The sequence below is a fragment of the Cyprinus carpio genome, chromosome A15 (genome assembly GCF_018340385.1).
Source record: "Cyprinus carpio isolate SPL01 chromosome A15, ASM1834038v1, whole genome shotgun sequence".
NCBI classification, from domain to species: Eukaryota; Metazoa; Chordata; class Actinopteri; order Cypriniformes; family Cyprinidae; genus Cyprinus; species Cyprinus carpio.
The window spans coordinates 2,139,794-2,164,977 of record NC_056586.1 but is presented as its reverse complement, the minus strand read 5'-3'; the positions used below and the strand labels follow the sequence as shown (position 1 = coordinate 2,164,977).

The 25,184-nt window shown below is 42.0% G+C and overlaps 1 protein-coding gene across 1 annotated transcript; it reads right to left on the bottom strand.

The window, feature by feature from the left end:
- Positions 1-71: 71 nt before the first annotated feature.
- Positions 72-21,622, bottom strand: mmp28 (matrix metallopeptidase 28). The gene is made up of 7 exons (XM_019072743.2): positions 21,547-21,622; positions 20,607-20,755; positions 17,691-17,912; positions 7,787-8,032; positions 4,211-4,354; positions 3,970-4,134; positions 72-998 (listed from the first exon to the last, which is right to left on the bottom strand). Exons 2-7 carry the CDS (start codon positions 20,689-20,691, stop codon positions 598-600), a joined length of 1,263 nt encoding a protein of 420 aa, XP_018928288.2. The 5' UTR covers positions 20,692-20,755; positions 21,547-21,622; the 3' UTR covers positions 72-597.
- Positions 21,623-25,184: the final 3,562 nt, after the last annotated feature.

The window sequence follows — 25,184 nt, the reverse complement described above, 5'->3', positions numbered from 1 at the left end:
AAATAAATTAACAAAAATGATAATATCACATAAGTTTTCATTCAAAAAAATATCAATATAGTAAACCATGCCATACAATTCTTTGCAAAGAAAAAATAAAAATGCTATTATAAAAGATCTGTGGGTATTTTGAGCTGAAACTTCACAGACACAATCTGGGGACACCTGAGATTTATATTACAGATTGTAAAATGGGGCATAATATGGAAATGATCCCCTTTAATGACATTCCCAGTGTGTTTTTGACTTTTCTAGCATTAGATATAATGTAGAGGATATAATACAGCTAAGATGGCGACTGATGATTAGCATAATATTTCATATTGATATGGCTGATCCTTTCACATTTTTTTATATATTATTTCAATTGGCTATACTAAATATTTAGATTTCTGATTGTCATCTTAATTGTATCTTAAGCTAATATTCAGCTGCTGAAATGTACTTAACACCTGAATTTTTGCAAAAGTGCAATGTCATTATGTTACCTGTTAACCTGGGCATTGATGCACTCAACATAAAACATCTCTGGTGGCATTTGTAGACTGCAACAGTAAGATGTTTCTGTCAGGTATTATTGTGAATCTCGTCTGCTGGTCAGAGGATGTCATTACCCTGTAATGACGGAGTTGTGTGGCAGCCGACCCACGGCAGGCTCTCTGTCCACCGTCCAGCTGCAGTGATACGCACCTTTTCAGGATCAAACCTCCAGTACTGCTGCTCTTTAAAGAAATACAGCTTTCCGTCCGGTCGAGTCAAGGCCCCGTTGAGTCCACGTGGAAGCCCCTTCCAGTCCCGCAGGGCACGAGGGTAGTACGGCTCCACGCTGAGAGACTCCAGGTTCAGGACATAGTAGCGGGATCCTCTGAAGAGCACCATGTGTCCCAGAGGATGGTAGAAGAAGGCACAGTCAGGGTGATTCGGCAAACCCAGATCACTGCTCTTCATGGGGAACCCAGGGTCCAGATCAGAGCGCGAGTATCGCCAGATCCGCCGTCCTGCCAGAAGAAAACATGGAGATGAGGGGAGTACAGGCAGGTGGGCAGAGTACCCAAAAACTGTACTCAAGTAAAAGTAAAAGTACTTATAGAAATATTTACACAAGCAAAAGTAATAGTCTGTACACAGCAAAAAATCCAGAGTGAAATCAACTCTGCTGGGAGTACATGTGAAACCACACTCAAGAGTGTGAAAGTGTTAAAATATGAGTGTTAAATTAACACTGAATCAGAGTTAAGGTTAATGAGATAATTAAGTGATTAACTGAGTGATGATTGACCATTATTGACGAAACCTGATGTTAATGAGCAGAATCAACAAAGACAAAAATCACTATTTTAATGTCACTATTATAGTGGCCAGTGTTTGCTTTAGTTGGGCTCTTGACCCTTAATATTTTAAACTCAGATTTTGCTTGGCTGTTGTAATGGAGTTATAAAACAGATGGGCAAACAAAAAAATATTGGTTTTCCTGAATCACTGAGTTAAACTTTCATTGTTGATTATTGCGGCGGAATGATTCTTCAGCATAGGATTACCAGCATTTTAAATACAATCTGTGGACTTTCTTAAAAGTTGTTTGTTTAAAAATCTTTCAAAAAGGTCTTTTCATTTAGACATGCAAACATCAAGAATCAACCTGTGAACCTCAACGAGCGGTGACAATCAAAAAAGCATGTTGCAGGAGACTTGTGTTGCAGTACATTCTGGGTGCCACCTATCAAAATTCGTCCATGGCTCCCATGATGCACTATGCATGAATAAATTATTACCTGAATTGTCTTAGTAATGTCCTTTATGTTTTAGGCTTTAAATAAGTTCGGTGATTCAGGTCAAATAATTATTATGTAAAAACATAACTAATATCACATATTCATGTTTTTATTTTTGCTCGTCTCTCTATTACAACTGAGTTATAACAACCAAACCAAATCTAATTTTAAAAACGTAAGGGTCAAGAGCCCAACTAAAGCAAACACTGACCACTATAATGGTGACATAATTTTTTTTGATTTTTGTATTTGTTGATTCTGCTTGTTAACATCAGGTCTCATCAATAATGGTCAATCATCACTCAGTTAATCACTTAATTATCTCATTAACTTTAACTCTGCTTCAGTGTTAATTTAACACTCCTATTTTAACACTTTCACACTCTTGAGTGTGGTCTCACATGTACTCCCAGCAGAGTTGATTTCACTCTGGATTTTTTTTGCTGTGTATAGTTACTTGAGTAAGAGTAAAAAAAAGTATCATATGAAAAAAAAAAAAAAAAAACCTACTCAAGTAGTTAGTTACTAGTTACTTATATACTGTATATCTATAAACTATTTAGATATATAGATACAATTTATGTAATATGTGTGTGTGTGTGTGTGTGTGTGTGTGTTGGTGTGTGTGTATTTTATTTTTTCATCAGCCTTTACATCAGTCTTCAGTGTCACATAATCCTTCAGAAATCATTTCAATGTTGACTTACTATCACAGATTTGACTTTGAATGAATGACTTTCTATTCATCAAAGAATCCTAAACAAACTGTCTCAGGTTCCAAAAAATATTAAGCACTGGTAATAAATCAATATATTAGAATGATTTCTGAAGGATCAAATGACTCTGAAAACTGGAGTAACAGCTGATGAAAATTCTGATTTGCATCACTGAAATAAATTATATTTTAAATTATATTATGTATTATATATAGGTTAAATAACCTCTGACACGGAGAAGAGAGAAAACTCCTCACATGACCGCTAAGTTAACGAACATCTGAACAGAACGAACCAAATGCACATTGACGGATCTTCTTCCATCTGTTCTGCAAAATGTAAACAAATGTATATTTCTGCAAGTGTAAATATTGTGGAAATATCAATATTAATTGTGTCTAGGCGAAGGCATTCCTCCCGGAACAGAGCTAACACGTACAAGAAAACTGAAAACTACCATCCGAATGGATCGAAGAATAGCCAAGATGGCAAAGACTCAAAGAAAGTCTAAAGTTACCTGTGATTAGAAGCCAAGCTATGTGAAGCCAAGCTATGAAATGGTGCTATATTTTGTGGACTGATGAAAGCAAGATTGCTCTTTTTGGGTCTAGGGGGTCATTTTGCCTTATGCAGAAGAGGAAATGCCCTTGAAATGGGTGTTTCAACAAGACAACGACCCCAAACACACCAGTAAGCGAGCAGCATCTTGGTTCCAGACCAGCAAGATTAACGATATGGAGTGGCCAGCCCAATCTCCAGACCGTAATCCAATAGAAAACTTGTGGGGTGACATCAAAAATGTTTCTGTAGCAAAACCAAGAAATGCAAAGGAATTGTGGTCAGCAGTGCAATCGTCCTGGGCTTGAATCCCTGTTCACAGGTGCCAGAATGCAACACAGATGTGAAGCAGTACTCAGAAACCATGGCTACACCACTAAACAGTTACTCACAAGAAATTCACACAGTTATTCACAAGAAAGCTAAATCTTCAAGCATTTTTCAGTTTATACAGTAAATGTTTGACTTTGTAGACACTGCTATTTTTTTGAACAGCCTAACATTTATTTTTTCTTCACTTTCTGTAAAGTAATAAATTTGATAATTTTTTTCTTCATGCTTTGATTTAGAATAGAATGTGCAGTGTTCCCAATGCATTTGTGTGTATTGAAATAAAAGTTATTATAAGGATTTTCGGCTTTACTCACTTTTTTTTTTTTTTAAACACACTGCTATTATTTTGAACTCAACTATACAACTACTGTGCCTCCATGCCCACTTTTCACAATCCACTAAATTGCTGATGCATTTTTTTTCTGATTGAATATTTTCACCTTTTTATTGATTTAAATGTCACTTTGAATGTAAAACTGAATGCATTGCATTGGAAAGCGACGGTCAGAAAAGCAGGATTTTGTAATTGGGTAAACATACAACACTTGTATTACCTGTGTGTTTGGGAAACTGTCTGAAGTCCAGCCTACCTTTAAAGAAATAGAGTTTGCTGTCGAGTGGAGAGAAGGCAGCCGCTTCAATAGCCAATGACAGCTGTGGCCAGCGCATCTGAAGAGGAAGAGGAGCGCTCACGCTGCCATTAGACACCGTCCAGAAACGACTGCCCTGAAACACCAGCACTGTCCCATCCTCATCTACAGAAAAACACCGCTTTACACAGCTCCAGGAAAACTAAGCAACAGAAGAACGGACATGTCTTGCTGTTCTTACCCGTGGTGATGGCATCAAAGTAACCCTGGCAGTAATGGGGTGTGAGGGAACCTCCTTTAGAGTCTTGAAAAATCTGCCAGTCCTGCATGGTCCATCTCAGAGCCCGTCCCCCCAACGGCTGCACTGAATCCCCCGGTGGTTTACCTGCACACGCATGCATGCCAGAGTGCATGACGATTCCATTTAAACACATATGAATGTGGGAGGCAGGAAATGCAAACTCGTGCGAATTTTGCTGCGTTCCAAAGTTTAAGTTTGGTGAACTCTGACCTGTGAACTATCGCATGAAGACGTGTGACCAATAGAAGACTGGAAACTTAAATCTGCAGGACTGGATTGTTGTAGTGAAGTAGATTACATATTTGTACATTTTTATGTATTAAAAAAAAAAATGAATGATGTTGTCACAGTTTTGTTCTGTCTCCTTTGTTGAAATAGTTTCTCAGTCTGTTTGATTATCATTATGTTCACCTGTGTCCTTATTAATTACCTCATTAGTTCCTTATTTACACTCCCAGTTTAGTTAGTCCTTGGTCTGGTGTTGGGTCTATGGAAATTATTAAAGCCTATTTTGTAACTTTTCCTTTTTTATTGTCCTCATCTCTGCAACCATATGTGACAGATGTCACATTACGACTTCTGTGGTATCCCTAGAAATTTCACTCACACAAAAATCAAGTGTTACTGAGTTTTTAAGAAAAAAAGAGCTAAGGATCCTCTTTGTCCCCTCATATTTAATGCACTGAATTCAGCTTGTCTGAAATAAAAATAAAACATCTGAAGGCAACTTGTTTTTTTCTCAAATCTGAGAATTGTGATATATAAACGTTATTCTGAGTTTACATCTCGCAATTCTGAGTGCTCATACTATGCTAACATTGTGATATATATTAGTGCTGTCAACAAGCACTTTGTGTGTGTGTATATGTGTGTGTGTTAAACCTTTAAACTTTTAGTTTTTCTCTCTCTATAGCACTGCATTTCGTCCTGATTTTGGGGTAGGAAAACACAATAATGTGGACCTTATGAGAAAAGATCATTTGACCCAACTTTTTAGTTTTGTTTGATGTTTCATAATGTATTGATTGCATACTTTGCAAATATGAAGGCCTTCTGAGACATTGTTAAGATCTCATGTGAGATGTGTGGGATTACAAGTGTCTTTTCTCAGAGGAAAGCAGCAAATATGTCCATTCATCTCAGTGGACAAACAACTGAGATATTAAATGGATCTCATTTGTGATTTTTCTGACATTTTTCTAACGATTTTATTTTCTAAAAGTTAGGTGTTCCACAGCAAAGGTTTATGTTTCATCAGATTATCAAGCATTTTCCAACTTGCGTGTCCAAATAGAAAGGTTTCAAATCTTATCTGATTTTTTTATTTTTTTTTCCTGGAAGGCTGGAAGAGAGAGCCTGGCAAACTCATTGAAATGTGTTTTTGAGTTATGATCAGGACGCTAGCGCTGGTATGCAGCTCTTCTCATGCGCTGGAGATGCATGGTGTGGAGGTTTTCTCTGTGCGGCGTGTGTAAACCTGCCTGACACATGCTTGAGAAACAGCTGACAGCTTCACCAGCTTGGAACTGAAGTTGAGTTTGTCTTACTGTCTTTTAATGTCAATCTGTGTTTATCTCTGTCTGTAGAGCCCTATGATTTCCATTAAGTGGAAAACACGGACGGAATCCAGTAATAAAAAAAATATATATATATATTTACTGAATAACATGGAATGTCACAGAATTTGCCAAATTTTAAACGAAAAAAATCAAAAGTAGGTCAGTTCACTTAAATCAAATCGCAATATAGACTAGTGTCTGTGAATATTAAGCAGCAAAAAGACTGTTTAAATATGAATTCTGCATGTTCTGTTTCTCTGTGTGAATGAATGGCACAGAAGTGTGGTTTCACATGTGACACTTAGTGCATGAGTGCATGACATAAGTGCATGAACAACATCTCCAGAACTGCTCTAAGAGTCACTTCATAAGCATTTGACCACTTGATTTTCAAAAACTACCGTCATATTACATACACACAAACAAAACCTTTCACGCCAAATTCAGTTTAACTTGAAGAACTTGTGACAGAAATATATTACTATTGAATAGAATGTACGTGTTACTACTACTACTGATACAATTATTATTAAAACATTATTTTTAAAGGAATAATTACACAAATTATTTCCCATGTTTCAATTTTAACAGTAAACCTCTGTTGTGCAGCGTTTTGTTTGCCAAAAGCAAATAATAAATAAATAAATAAAATAAAATAAAGGGTTTGTTTAATCTTCATTTGATTAAAAGATAAATTAAATGTTAAATGTTAAAATGGTAAATGTTTTATGCCATTTGAAAAAAAGGAAAAAAAATTAAACATTTCATAGGGCCCTATTGTTGTCAAATAAATAAATAAGTTTTGATTAATGAAATTTAATTAAACCAGAATTCAGCAAAAAAAATAAAGCAGAAAACACAGAATTTGGGGTGGGGGGCGGGGTGGAATTTGAAATAAAAAATTCATAGGACCCTATGCCTGTTTCACCACAGCCTCACAAAACTAGCAGTATTCACTGTCTCACTTGTGTGAGAATATCAGGAAGGGTTTGATAAGATATGAACTAGTATGTTTGCAAATTTTTTGGTGCAAAAAAAAAAAAAAAAAAAAAAAATCTCAGAAAGAAAGGGTCATATTTCACCCAAAAATCAACCCCATATCATTATTGCTATAATGATACCTTCCAACAATTATTTGGAATTGACAAAATTAATAAATTCACTACTATTGTGATGTGTTTTTAACAATTTAAATAATATAATGATTTGTTCACTTAGTAAAGAGACCGGCATTGTTTGCATTACAGTAATGTGTATAAGGATGGAAATGTGCTGTAATGAAAATAATTTGTCAATACAAACAATCCTAAAACAATCTTTAAATATGGTCCTAAAATGAACTCTAGATGTTGTAGAGACTACATTTAAGCATTTAAGTGTTGTTTTTCTGTGAAGGTGTTTGTGTGTGAGAGCGTGAATTAAATAGTGTGAGTTATCCTGTCCTCTGTAGACATAAATTAAGATTAGAAGAGCTCATTTATAATCATTGCTGTTCTCAGACAAGCACACAGGTGAGACAGAGGTATTTTACACTATCTGTTTTCTGAAGCAATCTGCCTAAGCACATTTTCACAGAAAATCATGATTCAAATCATGATGTGTATATAGAGAGCATCGTTTGATTACTGAGAGTTACGAGAGCATTAAAGGGGAGTAGTGTGGAAAGCCCTTATATGAAGATGGTTTGAGCTTATTTTATGCAAATGACTAACCTCTGGCACATAGTCGCTCATTTAGAAAACTCAAAACATTAGAGCAAGGATAAGAACCAATTCGTGTGTATGCAAGTTCTTAATAAAAAAAAATAAAAAATAATAATAATAATTTTAAAAAATTGCAATAATTAGTAAATGACACCCACTCTTAGTAAAGGCCAGAGCTGTTAAAATCCTACAATATTACGAATTTTAAAAAAAGCTTTCCGGAAGTTCAGACAAGAAATGAGATGCTTGTTTACCGTATAGCTGTTGTACAGCAGTGATATCATCCCAGCTGAGCAGCGTATTCGAGCCCATCTTCTTATAGTACGGTGACATGAGAGCATGACGGACAGGTGAATGCACCAATCCCAGAGTGTGGCCTATTTCATGGGCCGTCACCAGGAACAGGTTGTGTCCTTTGAGACCATTCAGGGTCCAGCGTTCAGACATGTCAAAATGAGCTTCACCACGGAAAGGGAAAAACGCATGAGCCAGAGTACCACCTACAGCATAGAAAGAAAGAAATTAGGAATAAATAGTTACATTACACACCTTTCATGTCCCTTTCTGTATCCTAGATAAAAGACTGATATAACTTTGAAATATGATATAAGCAATATGGCTGCCCACTGCTCTGGGTGTTCACTTGGATGGGATAATGAGCACAAATTCCAAGTATGGGTCACCATACTTGGCCACACATCACTTCCCTTCACTCAGAGCCACACCCCCTCTCATTCATTCACTCAAAGCAACGCCCCCTCTCACTCATTCTCTCAAAGCAACGCCCCCTCTCACGCATTCACTCATAGCCACGCCCCCTCTCATTCACTCAGAGCCACCCCTGACAGCAACATAGTGTTGTCCCAGATCCAGCCCACATCTGGCCCACGTGAAATCCATGCAGGCCAGATGTGGGCCGGATCTATGCCGACATTGCTTGCTGTCAGGGACAGCCCCTCTCACTCATTCACTCAGAGCCACGCCCCCTCTCTTTCATTCACTCAGAGCCAAGCTCCCTCTCACTCAAATTCAAATTAAATTAAGCTTTATTAGTATTACTGTGTAACACAATGTTGCCAAATCATTTACATATGTATAAATAATAAAAAGAAAGAAATCAATGAAGCAAAAAACATATATAATAAATAAATCTATCTAAATTAATGAAAAGATACTCACTCACTCACTCAGAGCCACGCCCCACTCATTCACTCACTTAGAGCCACGCCTCCTCTCACTCACTCACTCACTCACTCACTCAGAGCCACGCCCCACTCATTCACTCAGTTAGAGCCACGTCCCCTCTCACTCACTCACTCACTCACTCACTCACTCACTCACTCACTCAGAGCCAGGTCCCCTCTCACTCACTCACTCAGAGCCACGCCCCCTCTCACTCACTCACTCACTCACTCACTCACTCACTCACTCACTCACTCACTCACTCACTCACTCACTCAGAGCCACGTCCCCTCTCACTCACTCACTCAGAGCCACGTCCCCTCTCACTCACTCACTCAGAGCCACCACAGCCATCACTCACTCACTCAGAGCCACGTCCCCTCTCACTCACTCACTCACTCACTCAGAGCCACGTCCCCTCTCACTCACTCACTCAGAGCCACGTCCCCTCTCACTCACTCACACAGAGCCACGTCCCATCTCACTCACTCACAGCCACGTCCCCTCTCACTCACTCACACAGAGCCACGTCCCCTCTCACTCACTCACTCAGAGCCACGTCCCCTCTCACTCACTCACTCAGAGCCACGTCCCCTCTCACTCACTCACTCACTCTGAAGGAGAGGATGAAGTGGATGCCGCCACCCTGATCATATCCTTCCTTCTCTATATTAATTATTTCATTAATATATTGTGTGATTATTAATCAAGTTATTGATCAGTATTTAACCACTTGGTTTGATGCAAGAGTGGAATACGTAACAGTAAGCCTTTACAGGGCTGAGTCTATTTCCGTCACAGGGCCATGTCAAAGAGATCAGGACGATCTCCCATCTATGTAAGACACGAGAGATTGGACAACAGACTGTGATATTAATGTATCTGCTTGATATTAAGAAATTCTGTTTTAGCCTGTATTTCTACTCTCTAAGATGAGACTTGCATAGTGTGTGTGTAACAAACCATACTGATAAAATTCTAGCTAGGGCTAGGCAGCCTTGAAGTTCTGATAAGTGCTCTGTGTATGTGTGTTAGTATCTGTCTGTACAGGGAGAAGCTCAGACAGTCCCAGGACAAACGTTCAACTGCCAATGTCCAGCGTATCTGATATACATCTTTGGAGAGACTTGTCACCAAATTAGTCGTCAGAAGATATGCTTCAAGCTTGTGTCCATATGTGGAAACTGTCTAAGTTTATCTAGGTTTTGGAACCAATCAGAATTTTGCTGACTTATGCATTGACGCAATTAGTATCTTCTGTCAGGGTATAATTGTTGGTGATTTTGAGTTGTACACAGAGCGGCCTACGAACTCCATCGAGAGCATTAAAAAATACCAAACCATATTAAAAATAAAACAAAATTAATAATATAAATATAACTAATAACTGACTCCTGGTCCTCATTGACAAATATTCTTCATTCATCATATCTGGCCCTTGGGTTTTAACTGTAAATTCCCCTACAACTCACTCACTCAGAGCCATGTCCCCTCTCACTCACTCACTCACTCACTCACTCGCTCAGAGCCATGTCCCCTCTCACTCACTCACTCACTCACTCACTTGCTCAGAGCCACGTCCCCTCGCACTCACTCATTTGCTCAGAGCCATGCCCCCTCTCACTCACTCACTCACTCGCTCAGAGCCATGCCCCCTCTCACTCACTCACTCACTCACTCACTCGCTCAGAGCCATGTCCCCTCTCACTCACTCACTCACTCGCTCAGAGCCATGTCCCCTCTCACTCACTCACTCACTCACTCGCTCAGAGCCATGTCCCCTCTCACTTACTCACTCACTCACTCGTTCAGAGCCATGTCCCCTCTCACTCACTCACTCACTCACTCACTCGCTCAGAGCCATGTCCCCTCTCACTCACTCTCACACACTCACTCACTCGCTCAGAGCCATGTCCCCTCTCACTCACTCACTCACTCACTCGTTCAGAGCCATGCCCCCTCTCACTCACTCAGAGCCATGTCCCCTCTCACTCACTCACTCACTCACTCACTCACAGCCATGTCCCCTCTCACTCACTCACTCACTCACTCGCTCAGAGCCATGTCCCCTCTCACTCACTCACTCACTCGTTCAGAGCCATGTCCCCTCTCACTCACTCACTCACACTCACTCACTTGTTCAGAGCCATGTCCCCTCTCACTCACTCACTCACTCGTTCAGGGCCATGTCCCCTCTCACTCACTCACTCACTCGTTCAGAGCCATGTCCCCTCTCACTCACTCAATCACTCATTCAGGGCCATGTCCCCTCTCACTCACTCACTCACTCACTCGTTCAGAGCCATGTCCCCTCTCACTCACTCACTCACTCGCTCAGAGCCATGCCCCCTCTAACTCACTCACTCACTCACTCACTCGCTCAGAGCCATGTCCCCTCTCACTCACTCACTCACTCACTCGTTCAGAGCCATGTCCCCTCTCACTCACTCACTCACTCGTTCAGAGCCATGTCCCCTCTCACTCACTCACTCACTCGCTCAGAGCCATGTCCCCTCTCACTCACTCACTCACTCACTCGTTCAGAGCCATGTCCCCTCTCTCTCACTCACTCACTCACTCACTCACTCACTCGCTCAGAGCCATGTCCCCTCTCACTCACTCACTCACTCACTCGTTCAGAGCCATGCCCCCTCTCACTCACTCAGAGCCATGTCCCCTCTCACTCACTCACTCACTCACTCGCTCAGAGCCATGTCCCCTCTCACTCACTCACTCACTCGTTCAGAGCCATGTCCCCTCTCACTCACTCACTCACTCGTTCAGAGCCATGTCCCCTCTCACGCACTCACTCACTCGCTCAGAGCCATGTCCCCTCTCACTTACTCACTCACTCACTCGTTCAGAGCCATGTCCCCTCTCACTCACTCACTCACTCACTCACTCACTCGCTCAGAGCCACGTCCCCTCGCACTAACTCACTTACTCACTCACTTGCTCAGAGCCATGTCCCCTCTCACTCACTCACTCACTCACTCACTCGCTCAGAGCCATGTCCCCTCTCACTCACTCACTCACTCGTTCAGAGCCATGCCCCCTCTCACTCACTCAGAGCCATGTCCCCTCTCTCTCACTCACTCACTCGTTCAGGGCCATGTCCCTCTCACTCACTCACTCACTCACTCACTCGCTCAGAGCCATGTCCCCTCTCACTCACTCACTCACTCACTCACTCACTCGTTCAGAGCCATGTCCCCTCTCACTCACTCACTCACTTACTCAGAGCGCCATGTCCCCTCTCACTCACTCACTCACTCACTCGTTCAGAGCCATGACCCCTCTCTCACTCACTCACTCACTCACTCACTCACTCGTCTCAGAGCCACGTCCCACTCAGCACTCACCACGTCCCCTCGCACTAACTCACTTACTCACTCACTTGCTCAGAGCCATGTCCCCTCTCACTCACTCACTCACTCGCTCAGAGCCATGTCCCCTCTCACTCACTCACTCACTCGTTCAGAGCCATGCCCCCTCTCACTCACTCAGAGCCATGTCCCCTCTCACTCACTCACTCACTCACTCACTCACTCACTCACTCAGAGCCATGTCCCCTCTCACTCACTCACTCACTCACGCTCAGAGCCATGTCCCCTCACTCACTCACTCAGAGCCATGTCCCCTCTCACTCACTCACTCACTCAGGGCCATGTCCCTCTCACTCACTCACTCACTCGTTCAGAGCCATGTCCCCTCTCTCACTCACTCACTCACTCACTCGTTCAGAGCCATGTCCCCTCTCACTCACTCACTCACGCTCGTTCAGGGCCATGTCCCCTCTCACTCACTCACTCACTCGTTCAGAGCCATGTCCCCTCTCACTCACTCACTCACTCACTCACTCGTTCAGAGCCATGTCCCCTCTCACTCACTCACTCACTCGCTCAGAGCCATGTCCCCTCTCACTCACTCACTCACTCACTCGCTCAGAGCCATGTCCCCTCTCACTCACTCACTCACTCACTCACTCGTTCAGAGCCATGTCCCCTCTCACTCACTCACTCACTCACTCGCTCAGAGCCATGTCCCCTCTCACTCACTCACTCACTTCGCTCAGAGCCATGTCCCCTCTCACTCACTCACTCACACTCACTCGCTCAGAGCCACATCCCCTCTCACTCACTCACTCACTCAGAGCCACGTCCCCTCTCACTCACTCAATCACTCATTCAGGGCCATGTCCCCGTCTCACTCACTCACTCACTCGCTCAGAGCCATGTCCCCTTCTCACGAGCTCACTCACTCACTCGCTCAGAGCCATGTCCCCCTCTCACTCACTCACTCTCACTCGCTCAGAGCCATGTCCCCTCTCTCACTCTCACTCACTCGTTCAGAGCCATGTCCCCTCTCTCACTCACTCACTCACTCACTCACCATGTCCCCTCTCACTCACTCACTCGTTCAGAGCCATGTCCCCTCTCACTCACTCACTCACTCACTCACTCACTCGCTCAGAGCCATGTCCCCTCTCACTCACTCACTCACTCTCTCGCTCAGAGCCATGTCCCCTCTCACTCACTCACTCACTCACTCACTCGTTCAGAGCCATGTCCCCTCTCACTCACTCACTCACTCACTCGCGTCAGAGCCATGTCCCCTCTCCTCACTCACTCACTCACTCGTTCAGAGCCATGTCCCCTCTCACTCACTCACTCACTCACTCGCGTTCAGAGCCATGTCCCCTCTCACTCACTCACTCACCACTCGCTCAGAGCCCATGTCCCCTCTCACTCACTCACTCACTCACTCAGAGCCATGCTCAGAGCCATGTCCCCTCTCACTCACTCACTCACTCAGAGCCATGTCCCCTCACTCACTCACTCATGTCCCCTCACTCACTCACCTCACTCACTCACTCGCTCAGAGCCATGTCCCCTCTCACTCACTCACTCACTCACTCGCTCAGAGCCATGTCCCTCTCACTTACTCACTCACTCACTCGTTCAGAGCCATGTCCCCTCTCACTCACTCACTCACTCACTCGTTCAGAGCCATGTCCCCTCTCACTCACTCACTCACTCGCTCAGAGCCATGTCCCCCCTCTCACTCACTCACTCACTCACTCACTCGTTCAGAGCCATGTCCCCTCTCACTCACTCACTCACTCACTCACTCGCTCAGAGCCACGTCCCCTCTCACTCACTCACTCACTCACTCGCTCAGAGCCATGTCCCCTCTCACTCACTCAACTCACTCGCTCAGAGCCATGTCCCCTCTCACTCACTCACTCACTCACTCACTCCCTGTCACTCCTCAGAGCCACGTCCCCTTGCACTCACTCACTTACTCACTCACTCGCTCAGAGCCATGTCCCCTCTCACTCACTCACTCACTCACTCGCTCAGAGCCACGTCCCCTTGCACTCACTTACTCACTCAGAGCCATGTCCCCTCGCACTCACTCATTCACTCACTCGCTCAGAGCCACGTCCCCTTCACTCACTCACTCACCTCTCTCCATCAGCAGGTTGAAGAGCAGAGCGTTGATGAAAAAAAACACCTAAAAATCACCATCATCAGCTCAAACACCAAATCACTCACTAACAAAAATATCTACCACAGCTCAGAGCCATGTCCCCTCGCACTCACTCACTCACTCACTCGCTCAGAGCCACGTCCCCTTGCACTCACTCACTCACTCACTCACTCACTCACTCGCTCAGAGCCATGTCCCCTCTCACTCACTCACTCACTCACTCGCTCAGAGCCATGTCCCCCTCTCACTCACTCACTCACTCACTCACTCGTTCAGAGCCATGTCCCCTCTCACTCACTCACTCACTCACTCGTTCAGAGCCATGTCCCCTCTCACTCACTCACTCACTCACTCACTCACTCACTCACTCGCTCAGAGCCATGTCCCCTCTCACTCACTCACTCACTCACTCGCTCAGAGCCATGTCCCCTCTCACTCACTCACTCACTCACTCGTTCAGAGCCATGTCCCCTCACCACTCTCACAGTCACTCACTCACTCACTCACTCACTCAGAGCCACGTCCCCTCGCACTCACTCACTCACTCACTCACTCACTCGCTCAGAGCCATGTCCCCTCTCACTCACTCACTCACTCACTCGCTCAGAGCCATGTCCCCTCTCACTCACTCACTCACTCACTCACTCGCTCAGAGCCATGTCCCCTCTCACTCACTCACTCACTCACTCGTTCAGAGCCATGTCCCCCCTCACTCACTCACTCACTCGCCATGTCCCCTCACTCACTCACTCACTCACTCGTTCAGAGCCATGTCCCCTCTCACTCACTCACTCACCACTGTCCCAGAGCCATCACTCACCTCTCACTCACTCACTCACTCACTCACTCGCTCAGAGCCATGTCCCCTCTCACATCACTCACTCACTCACTCACTCGCTCAGAGCCATGTCCCCTCTCACTCACTCTCACTCACTCACTCGTTCAGAGCCATGTCCCCTCTCACTCACTCACTCACTCACTCGTTCAGGGCCATGTCCCCTCTCACTCACTCACTCACTCGTTCAGAGCCATGTCCCCTCTCACTCACTCACTCACTCGCTCAGAGCCATGCCCCCTCTCACTCACTCACTCACTCACTCACTCACTCGCTCAGAGCCATGTCCCCTCTCACTCACTCAGAGCCATGCCCTGCCCCCTCTCACTCACTCCTCCTCTCACTCACTCACTCACTCACTCACTCGCTCAGAGCCATGTCCCCTCTCACTCACTCAGAGCCATGCCCCCTCTCACTCACTCACTCACTCACTCACTCACTCACTCGCTCAGAGCCATGTCCCCTCTCACTCACTCACTCACTCACTCACTCGCTCAGAGCCATGTCCCCTCTCACTCACTCACTCAGCACATCGTTCAGAGCCATGTCCCCTCTCACTCACTCACACACTCACTCGTTCAGAGCCATGTCCCCTCTCACTCACTCACAACTCACTCACTCACTCGCTCAGAGCCATGTCCCCTCTCTCACTCACTCACTCACTCACTCGTTCAGAGCCATGTCCCCTCTCACTCACTCACTCACTCACTCACCTCGCGCTCAGAGCCATGTCCCCTCTCTCACTCACTCACTCACTCACTCGTTCAGAGCCATGTCCCCTCTCTCTCTCACTCACTCACTCACTCTCTCATCACTCACTCCTCAGAGCCATGTCCCGTCCCCTCACTCACACTCACTCACTCACTCACTCACTCACTCGCTCAGAGCCATGTCCCCTCTCACTCACTCACTCACTCACTCACTCGCTCAGAGCCATGTCCCCTCTCACTCACTCACTCGTTCAGAGCCATGTCCCCTCTCACTCACTCACTCACTCACTCACTCACTCACTCGCTCAGAGCCACGTCCCCTTGCACTCACTCACTTACTCACTCACTCGCTCAGAGCCATGTCCCCTCTCACTCACTCACTCACTCACTCGCTCAGAGCCACGTCCCCTTGCACTCACTCACTCAGAGCCATGTCCCCTCGCACTCACTCACTCACTCACTCGCTCAGAGCCACGTCCCCTCGCACTCACTCACTTACTCACTCACTCGCTCAGAGCCATGTCCCCTCTCACTCACTCACTCACTCGCTCAGAGCCATGTCCCCTCTCACTCACTCACTCACTCACTCACTCACTCACTCGCTCAGAGCCATGTCCCCTCTCACTCACTCACTCACTCACTCACTCGCTCAGAGCCACGTCCCCTTGCACTCACTCACTCACTCACTCACTCGCTCAGAGCCATGTCCCCTCTCACTCACTCACTCACTCGCTCAGAGCCATGTCCCCTCTCACTCACTCACTCACTCACTCGCTCAGAGCCACGTCCCCTCGCACTCACTCACTCACTCACTCACTCACTCACTCGCTCAGAGCCATGTCCCCTCTCACTCACTCACTCACTCACTCACTCACTCGCTCGCTCAGAGCCACGTCCCCTCACACTCACTCACTCGCTGAGTTATTTGATTATTTGTTTTTCGTACATGAATGCTTTAGTTTAGATATAAAATGATAAAGGTAATGCATTTGTTTCTTTCTAGGCTGTTTTTTTTTTGCATCTGTTCTTTATAATAGCAAAGATCAAATAAAAAATTGCTGTATTGTGATTATTAATATAGTAATTTATAATAAGAAAAGATGGAGGACTTCCTCTATTGACTTCAAACAGGTGTGGCTCAGTCATTTTTTGTTTGATTCCAACAAATCATAAATCTTTTTGAAGGTCTTTTAATGGAGAATGTATTTTTTTAGTTGCTCATTGTGACTCGTTTTGTCAACATACTGTAGGTCACAGTATTCTCATGAGGAAGGACATTTGGAGGAGGTAAATGACGACAACGCATGCCCAGTGTTTCAGGCGGTATGGCATGTGTAAACACATGAATCGGATATGGGTCACAATTGAAAGAACGTGTAAATAGACATCCAAAAAATGATGTAGTAATGAAAAAGGATGTAGGCAACAAATCATAATTGGGCATCAAGACCTGCAGTGTAAACGAGGGCTCAGAGACTCATTCACTCAGAGACACGCCCCCTCTCATTTACTCACGCAGAGCCACGCCCCCTCTCACTCATAATAAAATGTTAGGAATATGTTATTGTCCATAAATTATTAATTTGCCAAATTACAGTAATTTTCCTTCAGATCTGAGCCAGTTACAGAGGGATTTGGGTAAGCGGATCCACAGCAGTTTTGGCGCCTGTGCTCTATTGCTATGAATGGACACTACTGTTACGTTGTCACTGATTGGCATATGGGTGATTTCATAAGCAAGGAAAGCAGTCATTTAATCGCTTGCTCAAGCGCAAAAATGTTCTGTTGCTGCCAGATCTCGATCACAGAAAATCACACTGTATTTGATGCAAAACTAACTTGATTAAATCAAATAAAAAAAAAAGAAAAGAATACATAACTGTACATTTTCATGTTCAATTTATTCATTTACAAAGAAAGAAAGAAAGAAAGAGTCACCTGGCCCGTCAAATGCATTTCCTGTCCCATCATTATGTTCCCCTTCAAAGAAGGCCAGCCGGATGTCGGCGGGACCGTGCTGGAGCTCCTGGAAGATCAGTCCGGACACATTACTCCAGAGCTGGAACGCCGTCTTCACCGCCACATGCACTTGACTGGGAGACAGATTACGTGGCCCGTTCATGATACGATACGTCAGGTGACGTTTGTGCCACTTCTCTCCTGTGGAAGCACGGACAAGTATCAAACAAATGTTTAATCGCGACATTTCATCTGAACATAAGCACGTGTGAGATTTATTCCATCCGAGGTTCAACTTCATTTCATTTAAATTTGTATGGTAACAAATTAGTTTCATTTTGAAGTAAAAATGTAAGCTGAATGTAAGTTGTAAAGTAAAGTGCAAAAAGGCCCCAGAACAATGCTGTTGCTAGTGTTTAGTATTTCAGTTGATGATAACTACTATAATTCTATTATTTAATTACATTTAAAACATCTTCATAGTCAATTCACCTTTTTATAGCCCTTTAAGCAATACAGATTTTATTCAAGGCAGCTTCACAGTATTAAACAGGACAGTAACAGTGTTGTTGCAAAATTCACAGCTTTGTTCTCATCTGATATCATCAGTTCAGTCACATTGATGATATTACTGAATACTAAGTGTACTTTAGACCCCAATTTAGACCTACATAACACTTAATTTTGAATTATGCATTAATGGCACCTTTAAAAATAGATAATTAAAATGATGTCTGATATACTTAACATATTCTGCAAAAATCAGCTAAATTCCTCCAAAACGTCCTGAACTGATGAGAGCTAAGCTCAGTAAGTATTCAGCTCAACATGTGACTGAGGTTTTGTGAATAGCACACATAATTACAGACTTCCAAAACACTAATAACTCAGTTGCCAGAGCAATAACGTGTGTCTTTTCTCTATTATACCATAATTCCTAATTCATATTTTAGGGCATAATATAACAAACATAATATTAACAGTGAAAAAAAAAACAGCTCAGTTTTTTTAAGGTTTTGTCTTGTTCATTTATTTGTTTGTCCTTGAAATCACTTGATAAACCTCTTGCAAGGCCAAAATACTGCCTTAGAAAGTGTGTGGTTAATATTTTGTCTTTGTAAATTAGATCATCTAAAAAGCAAGCATAGCCAATTCCAGATTATTTTAAAGATTATTCACAAGATTGATTTAGTATTAACACAAGAGAGGTAAGACAAGTTGTGCTTTATACTGTGACTGACAACAAATCTTTGATTTAAATGATGTACGAAAATAATTGTCTTCACTTGTAAGCCTATGCTAGTTAACCCGTCTATATGATGTCATCATGAACCTTCAGCGCTCACTACAGATTATATGTTTTTGTCATGAGAAGAGTTTGCAGACATCAGGTACTGACATGAAGCACACATACTCAGAGCAGCACTGCTGCATTCCTGAAGTATTAGCGAGTTTTCAAAGTGACAGGTCTGAATTTATGCTTTTCATACCCTCGCCAAATCACTGTTTCTCTCACACACACACACACACACACACACACACACGAACTCAAACAGGCAAATTCACACACCTCGCCTCGGGTTAGCATAGAAACTACAAGAGCAGAACTTCACAAAACACTCATTCACTAAAACATGCTCTGTTCAGTGTTCTCACTCAGGTCCTATGATACTAAGGACTGTTTCACAGAAGACATTTTTATTATCTTTTGGTTCATACTGTAGGCCTACATGACAGATATCTCAGATTATCTTTTGTTAAATAGTAGATCAGGCAGGTGGAAAGATTATCAATGAAATGATTAACAGAGGCTGCAGTGGTGCTATTTTTGGAGCTGCACTGAAATAAATGTGTGTGTGTGTGTGTCTGTGTCTGTGTGTATGTGGATGTTCTAACATGTATTTGCTCAGTATGGACAGTAATTATGAGTCCCACTGTATTTACACATTATTAGGCTCAGAATGAGAGCCCACCCAGCAGCCACAGAACATCTCACAACTCCTGCGTCTGAGAAAACTCTGTTAAACCAAAGCACAGTCTGACTGAAAATGTTGTGTCTGCCTCTTATCACATCAAAGTTTTAGTAAAAAACAAACAACAAAAACATCAGTCGCATACATTCTTTCAGTTTCATCACTGTTTTGTTGAGTAGGTTAAGAATAAATTGTACTAAAATCAAGCTGAATTAACTTTCTGGTGCCCTTTAGTCTATACACTGCAAAAAAAAAAAAGCTTACATATTTTCCAGTTTATGATATCTTTTAAGTCTTAAATACTTAGAAATGCAATTTTCTTCAAACTACATACAAAAAAAAAAAAAAAAAAAAAAACCCATCTCAACCATATAAAACCATGTCCTGGATACACAGTATCTGTTTTGTAGGATGACACTTCCTTTATAAACAAAGACAGCAGTTACATTAACATTTTAAGTGTCCCATTCGACTATATATGGGGCTATCAAAACAATAAATTAATGTAGTACTAAATGAAAAGTTGCTGAGCAAGAAATCTCTTGTAGTCTTGATGAATTTATTGGCTGAATTAGACATTTCCCATTTAGTGAAGAACAAATTCAAACTAACAAAACCAAGCAGAGTTAGTGCAATTATTAACACAACACTTGAGAGAACATAAAATCTGAATGCATCAAGTTGCCTTGGATTTAAATTTTTTACACTGCATGGACCTTATTCACACACTGTGATGCTGTGTTTATGGTTATAGTTAATGTACATTTATAATTCAGTACTTTGTATTTTATTTTAAAAGGGTCCATTGACGTCTTTTGTTAATGGCACACGTGAGAAGGGTGGACTGAAGTTTTAGTTGGTTCCCAACACTTCTAGATATGATTGTAATGAACATGAGTTGAATTGCATGAAATGTGTTCACCTGTGTGAGCGTAACGCTTCTTGCGGCGGTGTCGGCTGACCCTTTGACCCCAGGCGTCCTGAACCCCGCAGCGGGGCGAGCTCATCTTCTCCAGAGTGACTCTGTCCAGACCTCCAGACACGGGCAGCTGAGACAACCGCTGAAACTCTCTGACACACAACAGAGCACTTGACTGCATCACTGACACGGCGTCTCTGGACTAGTGCTACAGTTCATGCTAGCATCAATAAACTGCAGAGTTTTGATAGCTGGCGTGACATTATAGCAGGTTAACCCATATGGAAATCTAATATATGGCATATATTGCTCTGTCAGAGTGATATTGCTTCCAGAACTGAGAAGTATTTACACGACAGCTACAGCAATCAAACAGTAAATGTATCAAGAAATAAAAACAACCGCTGATCCAATATGGAAATATAATGAAATATTGCTCTATATCAAGAGGGAAATTGCCATATATGTTACCTATGAAGAAACATATGTACATTTTCTGGGTATATGAAGATTATTAAGTTTATAAGTATATGCAACTTAATTAAAACAACATATATACAACAATCTGTATGTTTATATGTTTTAGTATTTTTTTTAAACACATGTCTATATTTTATATTTACTTATTTAATATCAATTATTTATTTATTTATTTATATATCATGTATTGACAGGTTTTAGGATAAATACACATGTACATAACGTGCCCAAAACTACATTACACACATATCTATATAGACTAGATATATTTTAATATATGAAATTTCTTCATTTCTTATAGGTTTTATTTATGTTTTCATTGCATATGACAATTTGTTTTTATATAGGGAAATTGCATTTGCTTATGAGAAGATGATAAACTGACACCCAGAGCGTGATCGTACAGTTATGATGAAACAAACAGCTCTGGCTGTAGATGGCACTAACAGCGTCACAGGTTTACCTGATGGCAGACTGGACTTCAGCTGTGCTGTGAGTTTCATTCTCCTTCCGCAGGTATCCATATCACTACACAAAACACACCGCAACAGCAGCTTATCTACACAATTCATCATAACACCCATCAAACCAAACACAACAACCCCAATCTACAGCTGAGGCATGCTGATATAGCAGAGCATTTACATGTTGCCACTGTAAACAAAGCTTCTTTGGGAATGAGCATTTGTAACATAGACACAACAGCAGCCAATACCCACATGAGCATTGATTGAGGCAGTCAGAAGCATTTGTTGTTCCCTGCATGAAGCAGAAAGATCTGTAGGAGGATATGGGCTTTTGTTGCCTCTGAAATGCTTTAGAAGATGGCCTTTATTGTGTTGTGAAATCTCTAGAAGGCAATACCGGATAAACATCCAGAAAGGAAAAAAGCAGCTGTTTTAGTATCATTTAAGGATGTGTAGTATTACATCAGTCTGCAATGCCTCGTTTCAATGGGTCGTGTCGGAACTAAAGGAAATGCTTTGCTTTTTTTTTTTCCATAGGAAAGCATCAGGTTTGGATCTGTGCATGAGAGGATATGTCTCTGTCAGGTACTGGCATGTAAACTTCATATTTCCTTGTAGAGTCGGTGTAGTGTAAATCTGAACCGGAGGTCACAGCTACAGACGCTGCTGGAATATGTTGACAGATCTGAGGCAATACATAATTAAAGTAGTGGAAACAATAATTCAGCAAGTGCACACAATCCCTGTCATTGATAAGAGTATAATCATTTCACACTGAAACCACCAGTTGTTTTTCTTGATACAGTTACTGTGTGATTGTGCAGCTGCATGTAAATGTTTCTCAGTTCTGCAGACAGAGGCATCGCTGAACATGTAATGACAGTGCTCACACAATCAAAATGCTTCTTTGGGTTCAGCGCATAGTTTATGGCTGTGCCAATTATTCTGTCCACAAAGCATGCTCATTTTCCACAGCTGAGAGGCACAGCAGGACAATACATGTCTCCAAAATGTGTGCATTCTTTTGCATAACTAAAAGCATGACTTTTAATCTAATCTGAAAAGCATGAAAATACTGGAATCATAAATGAGGCATAGACGCTTCCAGAAATATCAGGAAGCAGAGAACTGTTTCTTAAGTTATATAAATGTTAGGAAACAACGTTCTAATGGAACGTTCTTGTATCCTTATTTGAATTTTTTGGAACGTCCTCATTATGTTACTTGTAGTTGATAAACGTTCTAATAAATGATCTTTTGTAAAGAGATTAAGATTAAGATTGAGGGTTAATCTTAAATTAATAGCACGACGTTGTAAGAAGAGTTTTTGTGACCTTTAAATAACGTTCTTGGAGGTCTTTATTCTGCGTCAGCAGCAGATCAGTGCTGGAGAGGATCTCACCTGAGCCTGAGCAGCTGTGGAGACTGGAGACGTGACGGAGCTCTGGACGCACAGCAGCGCTGACAGCAGCACAAACACCTCCATCTCTCTAAAAACACCTCATCAAAACACATCCCATCACGACAAATCCACAGCAAGAGCTGAGAAGCGCCAGACTGACTCTGAACGGCTCTGAATGCGGAGAGCAGCGCGCACGTTCCGCCTCCCGAGCGCGCGGGCGTCAGGGACTCCACAGACCCTCAGCCTAACCCTGAACGATCACTTACCCTGCTCACACACACATCTCCTTCTAAGAACAGTTTGCTAACGTTTCCATGAAGCTAAACGCTTTGGTTAACGTTAAAGGGAACGTTCCATTGTTTTGCAAACATGGGAATGCAATTTATAAATGTTCTCTAAACCACCGAAAGTCTAACAAAAATGTTCAGAAAAACATTCCATGGACGCTTAGGTAATGTTTTGTTGCTTACTTTAACTCGGCTTTCATTCTACAGACAGTGATGCACTCTTAAATGTCTGTGTGCAGGTCTGCAGGACTTTTTTAACGCCGCATTAAACTTGACTCCAGTTTTGTAACAAAGAATTGTAATCTTTCCTGAACGAATAAAAAAAAAAAAAAGAATCACTTGGATATTTGAATATGTTAAGTAAATGCATAAATGGAGAACATTTGAAAACCACTTACTTTAAAATGCAAAATAATAATAATACATTTTCTAGTGTTATAATAAGTCTTAAATAGCCCTGCAGTGAACTTCATAACAAGGCTGTCACTATAAATTATCAACTGTCTACATTTTTGTTCAGATTAATAAAGTAATCAGATTTTTTTGTTTTTGTAAGTTGCCTATAAAAATTGCCTATATGAACAATAACAGGTCTATCAGGCTTCTTTTTAAAATAAAGCATTTTCTATTCTTTGAAAGCACTTTAAATGCTTAGAAGACAAAAATGTGACAATAATGACTAGACAAAAAATATCAAAATAAGGCATCTTATTGTAACAGTTTTACTGCAAGGGAGTCTAATCATGACTTTAAAAAAACATGCATTAACATCACATACTGTAAGTCACCAAGTAATAATTTTAATTTTAACATGATTTTAATAATGATTGTATGGGCGCCTATAGCGATTATGTCCTGCTGCCATTCAGTCTTCAGTATCTGACCAGTTTAACTAGAAATGCTGCTCGAACATCAGACATGTGCACTAGTCAGGGTTAGGTTTGATTTTGAAACAGAAACAGCACACTTGAAAATAATGATTTGTAGGGAGCAAATACACTGATGCGCTCCGGATTGACGTAATTCTGACGAGTCAATGGATGTTTCCTTTAATGCAATTAATTCACATTTGTAATATCTGTGGATAAACCTGATACTACACAGCATTGAGTAAGACACTCGAGAGCACTTTGTAGGGCACTTATTCTGCCATTCAGAGAAAGACCTCCCTTTATTATTGGGAACACTGACAAATCTTTCATTAATTTGGGAAAATTGTTTGGAAGAACGACAACAGAAACACTAAATAAAATAAAATTAGATTAAAATTTAATTTATATAAATGCAAAATTCTGAAGCAGACACCAATGTTGTTTTTTTTACTTGCTGACTTACAGCAGTATTTTGAGACTATTTACAATTCACTGAATAAAAACAATAAAACGCAGTACATGAAAGTCCTTTAATATTTTCTTTTGATGTTTGATTCAAAGCTTGTGCTCAAATAACGGTATGATTCTCAGGGATTTGGATTAGTTTTCCTTCTGTGTGATGTGAGCATGACTCACCTGCTGCCAATCAACTCCTCAGCCTCCAGTTTTGTGCTTGTTGGAGATCTAATTTGGTTTCTAATGTGTGAAATTTGATTACATAAAATGGGAGCTACAAGAACAGAAACTATAAAATGTCAGGCTACACTTATTTTCACACATTAAATTATTTGAATGCTTTAAATTAAGAGCAAGCAAACAAAATAACATGCATATACAATTTATGTTAAAATTAGGGTTGAATTAATTTTACCATTTTTTTTAATACGTGGTGCACTCTGTATTTCACTGGCTCTTATTCAACTAAGCAGAGTCCGGTATTTGATACATTTGTAATTATGTATACTATGACAGTACACAATATATTCTAATTTCACAGGAGTTTTTAAAGCACTGACAATATGGTTATACTGCATACAGTATTACATTCTTCAAAGAATAAAGACAGAAACAAG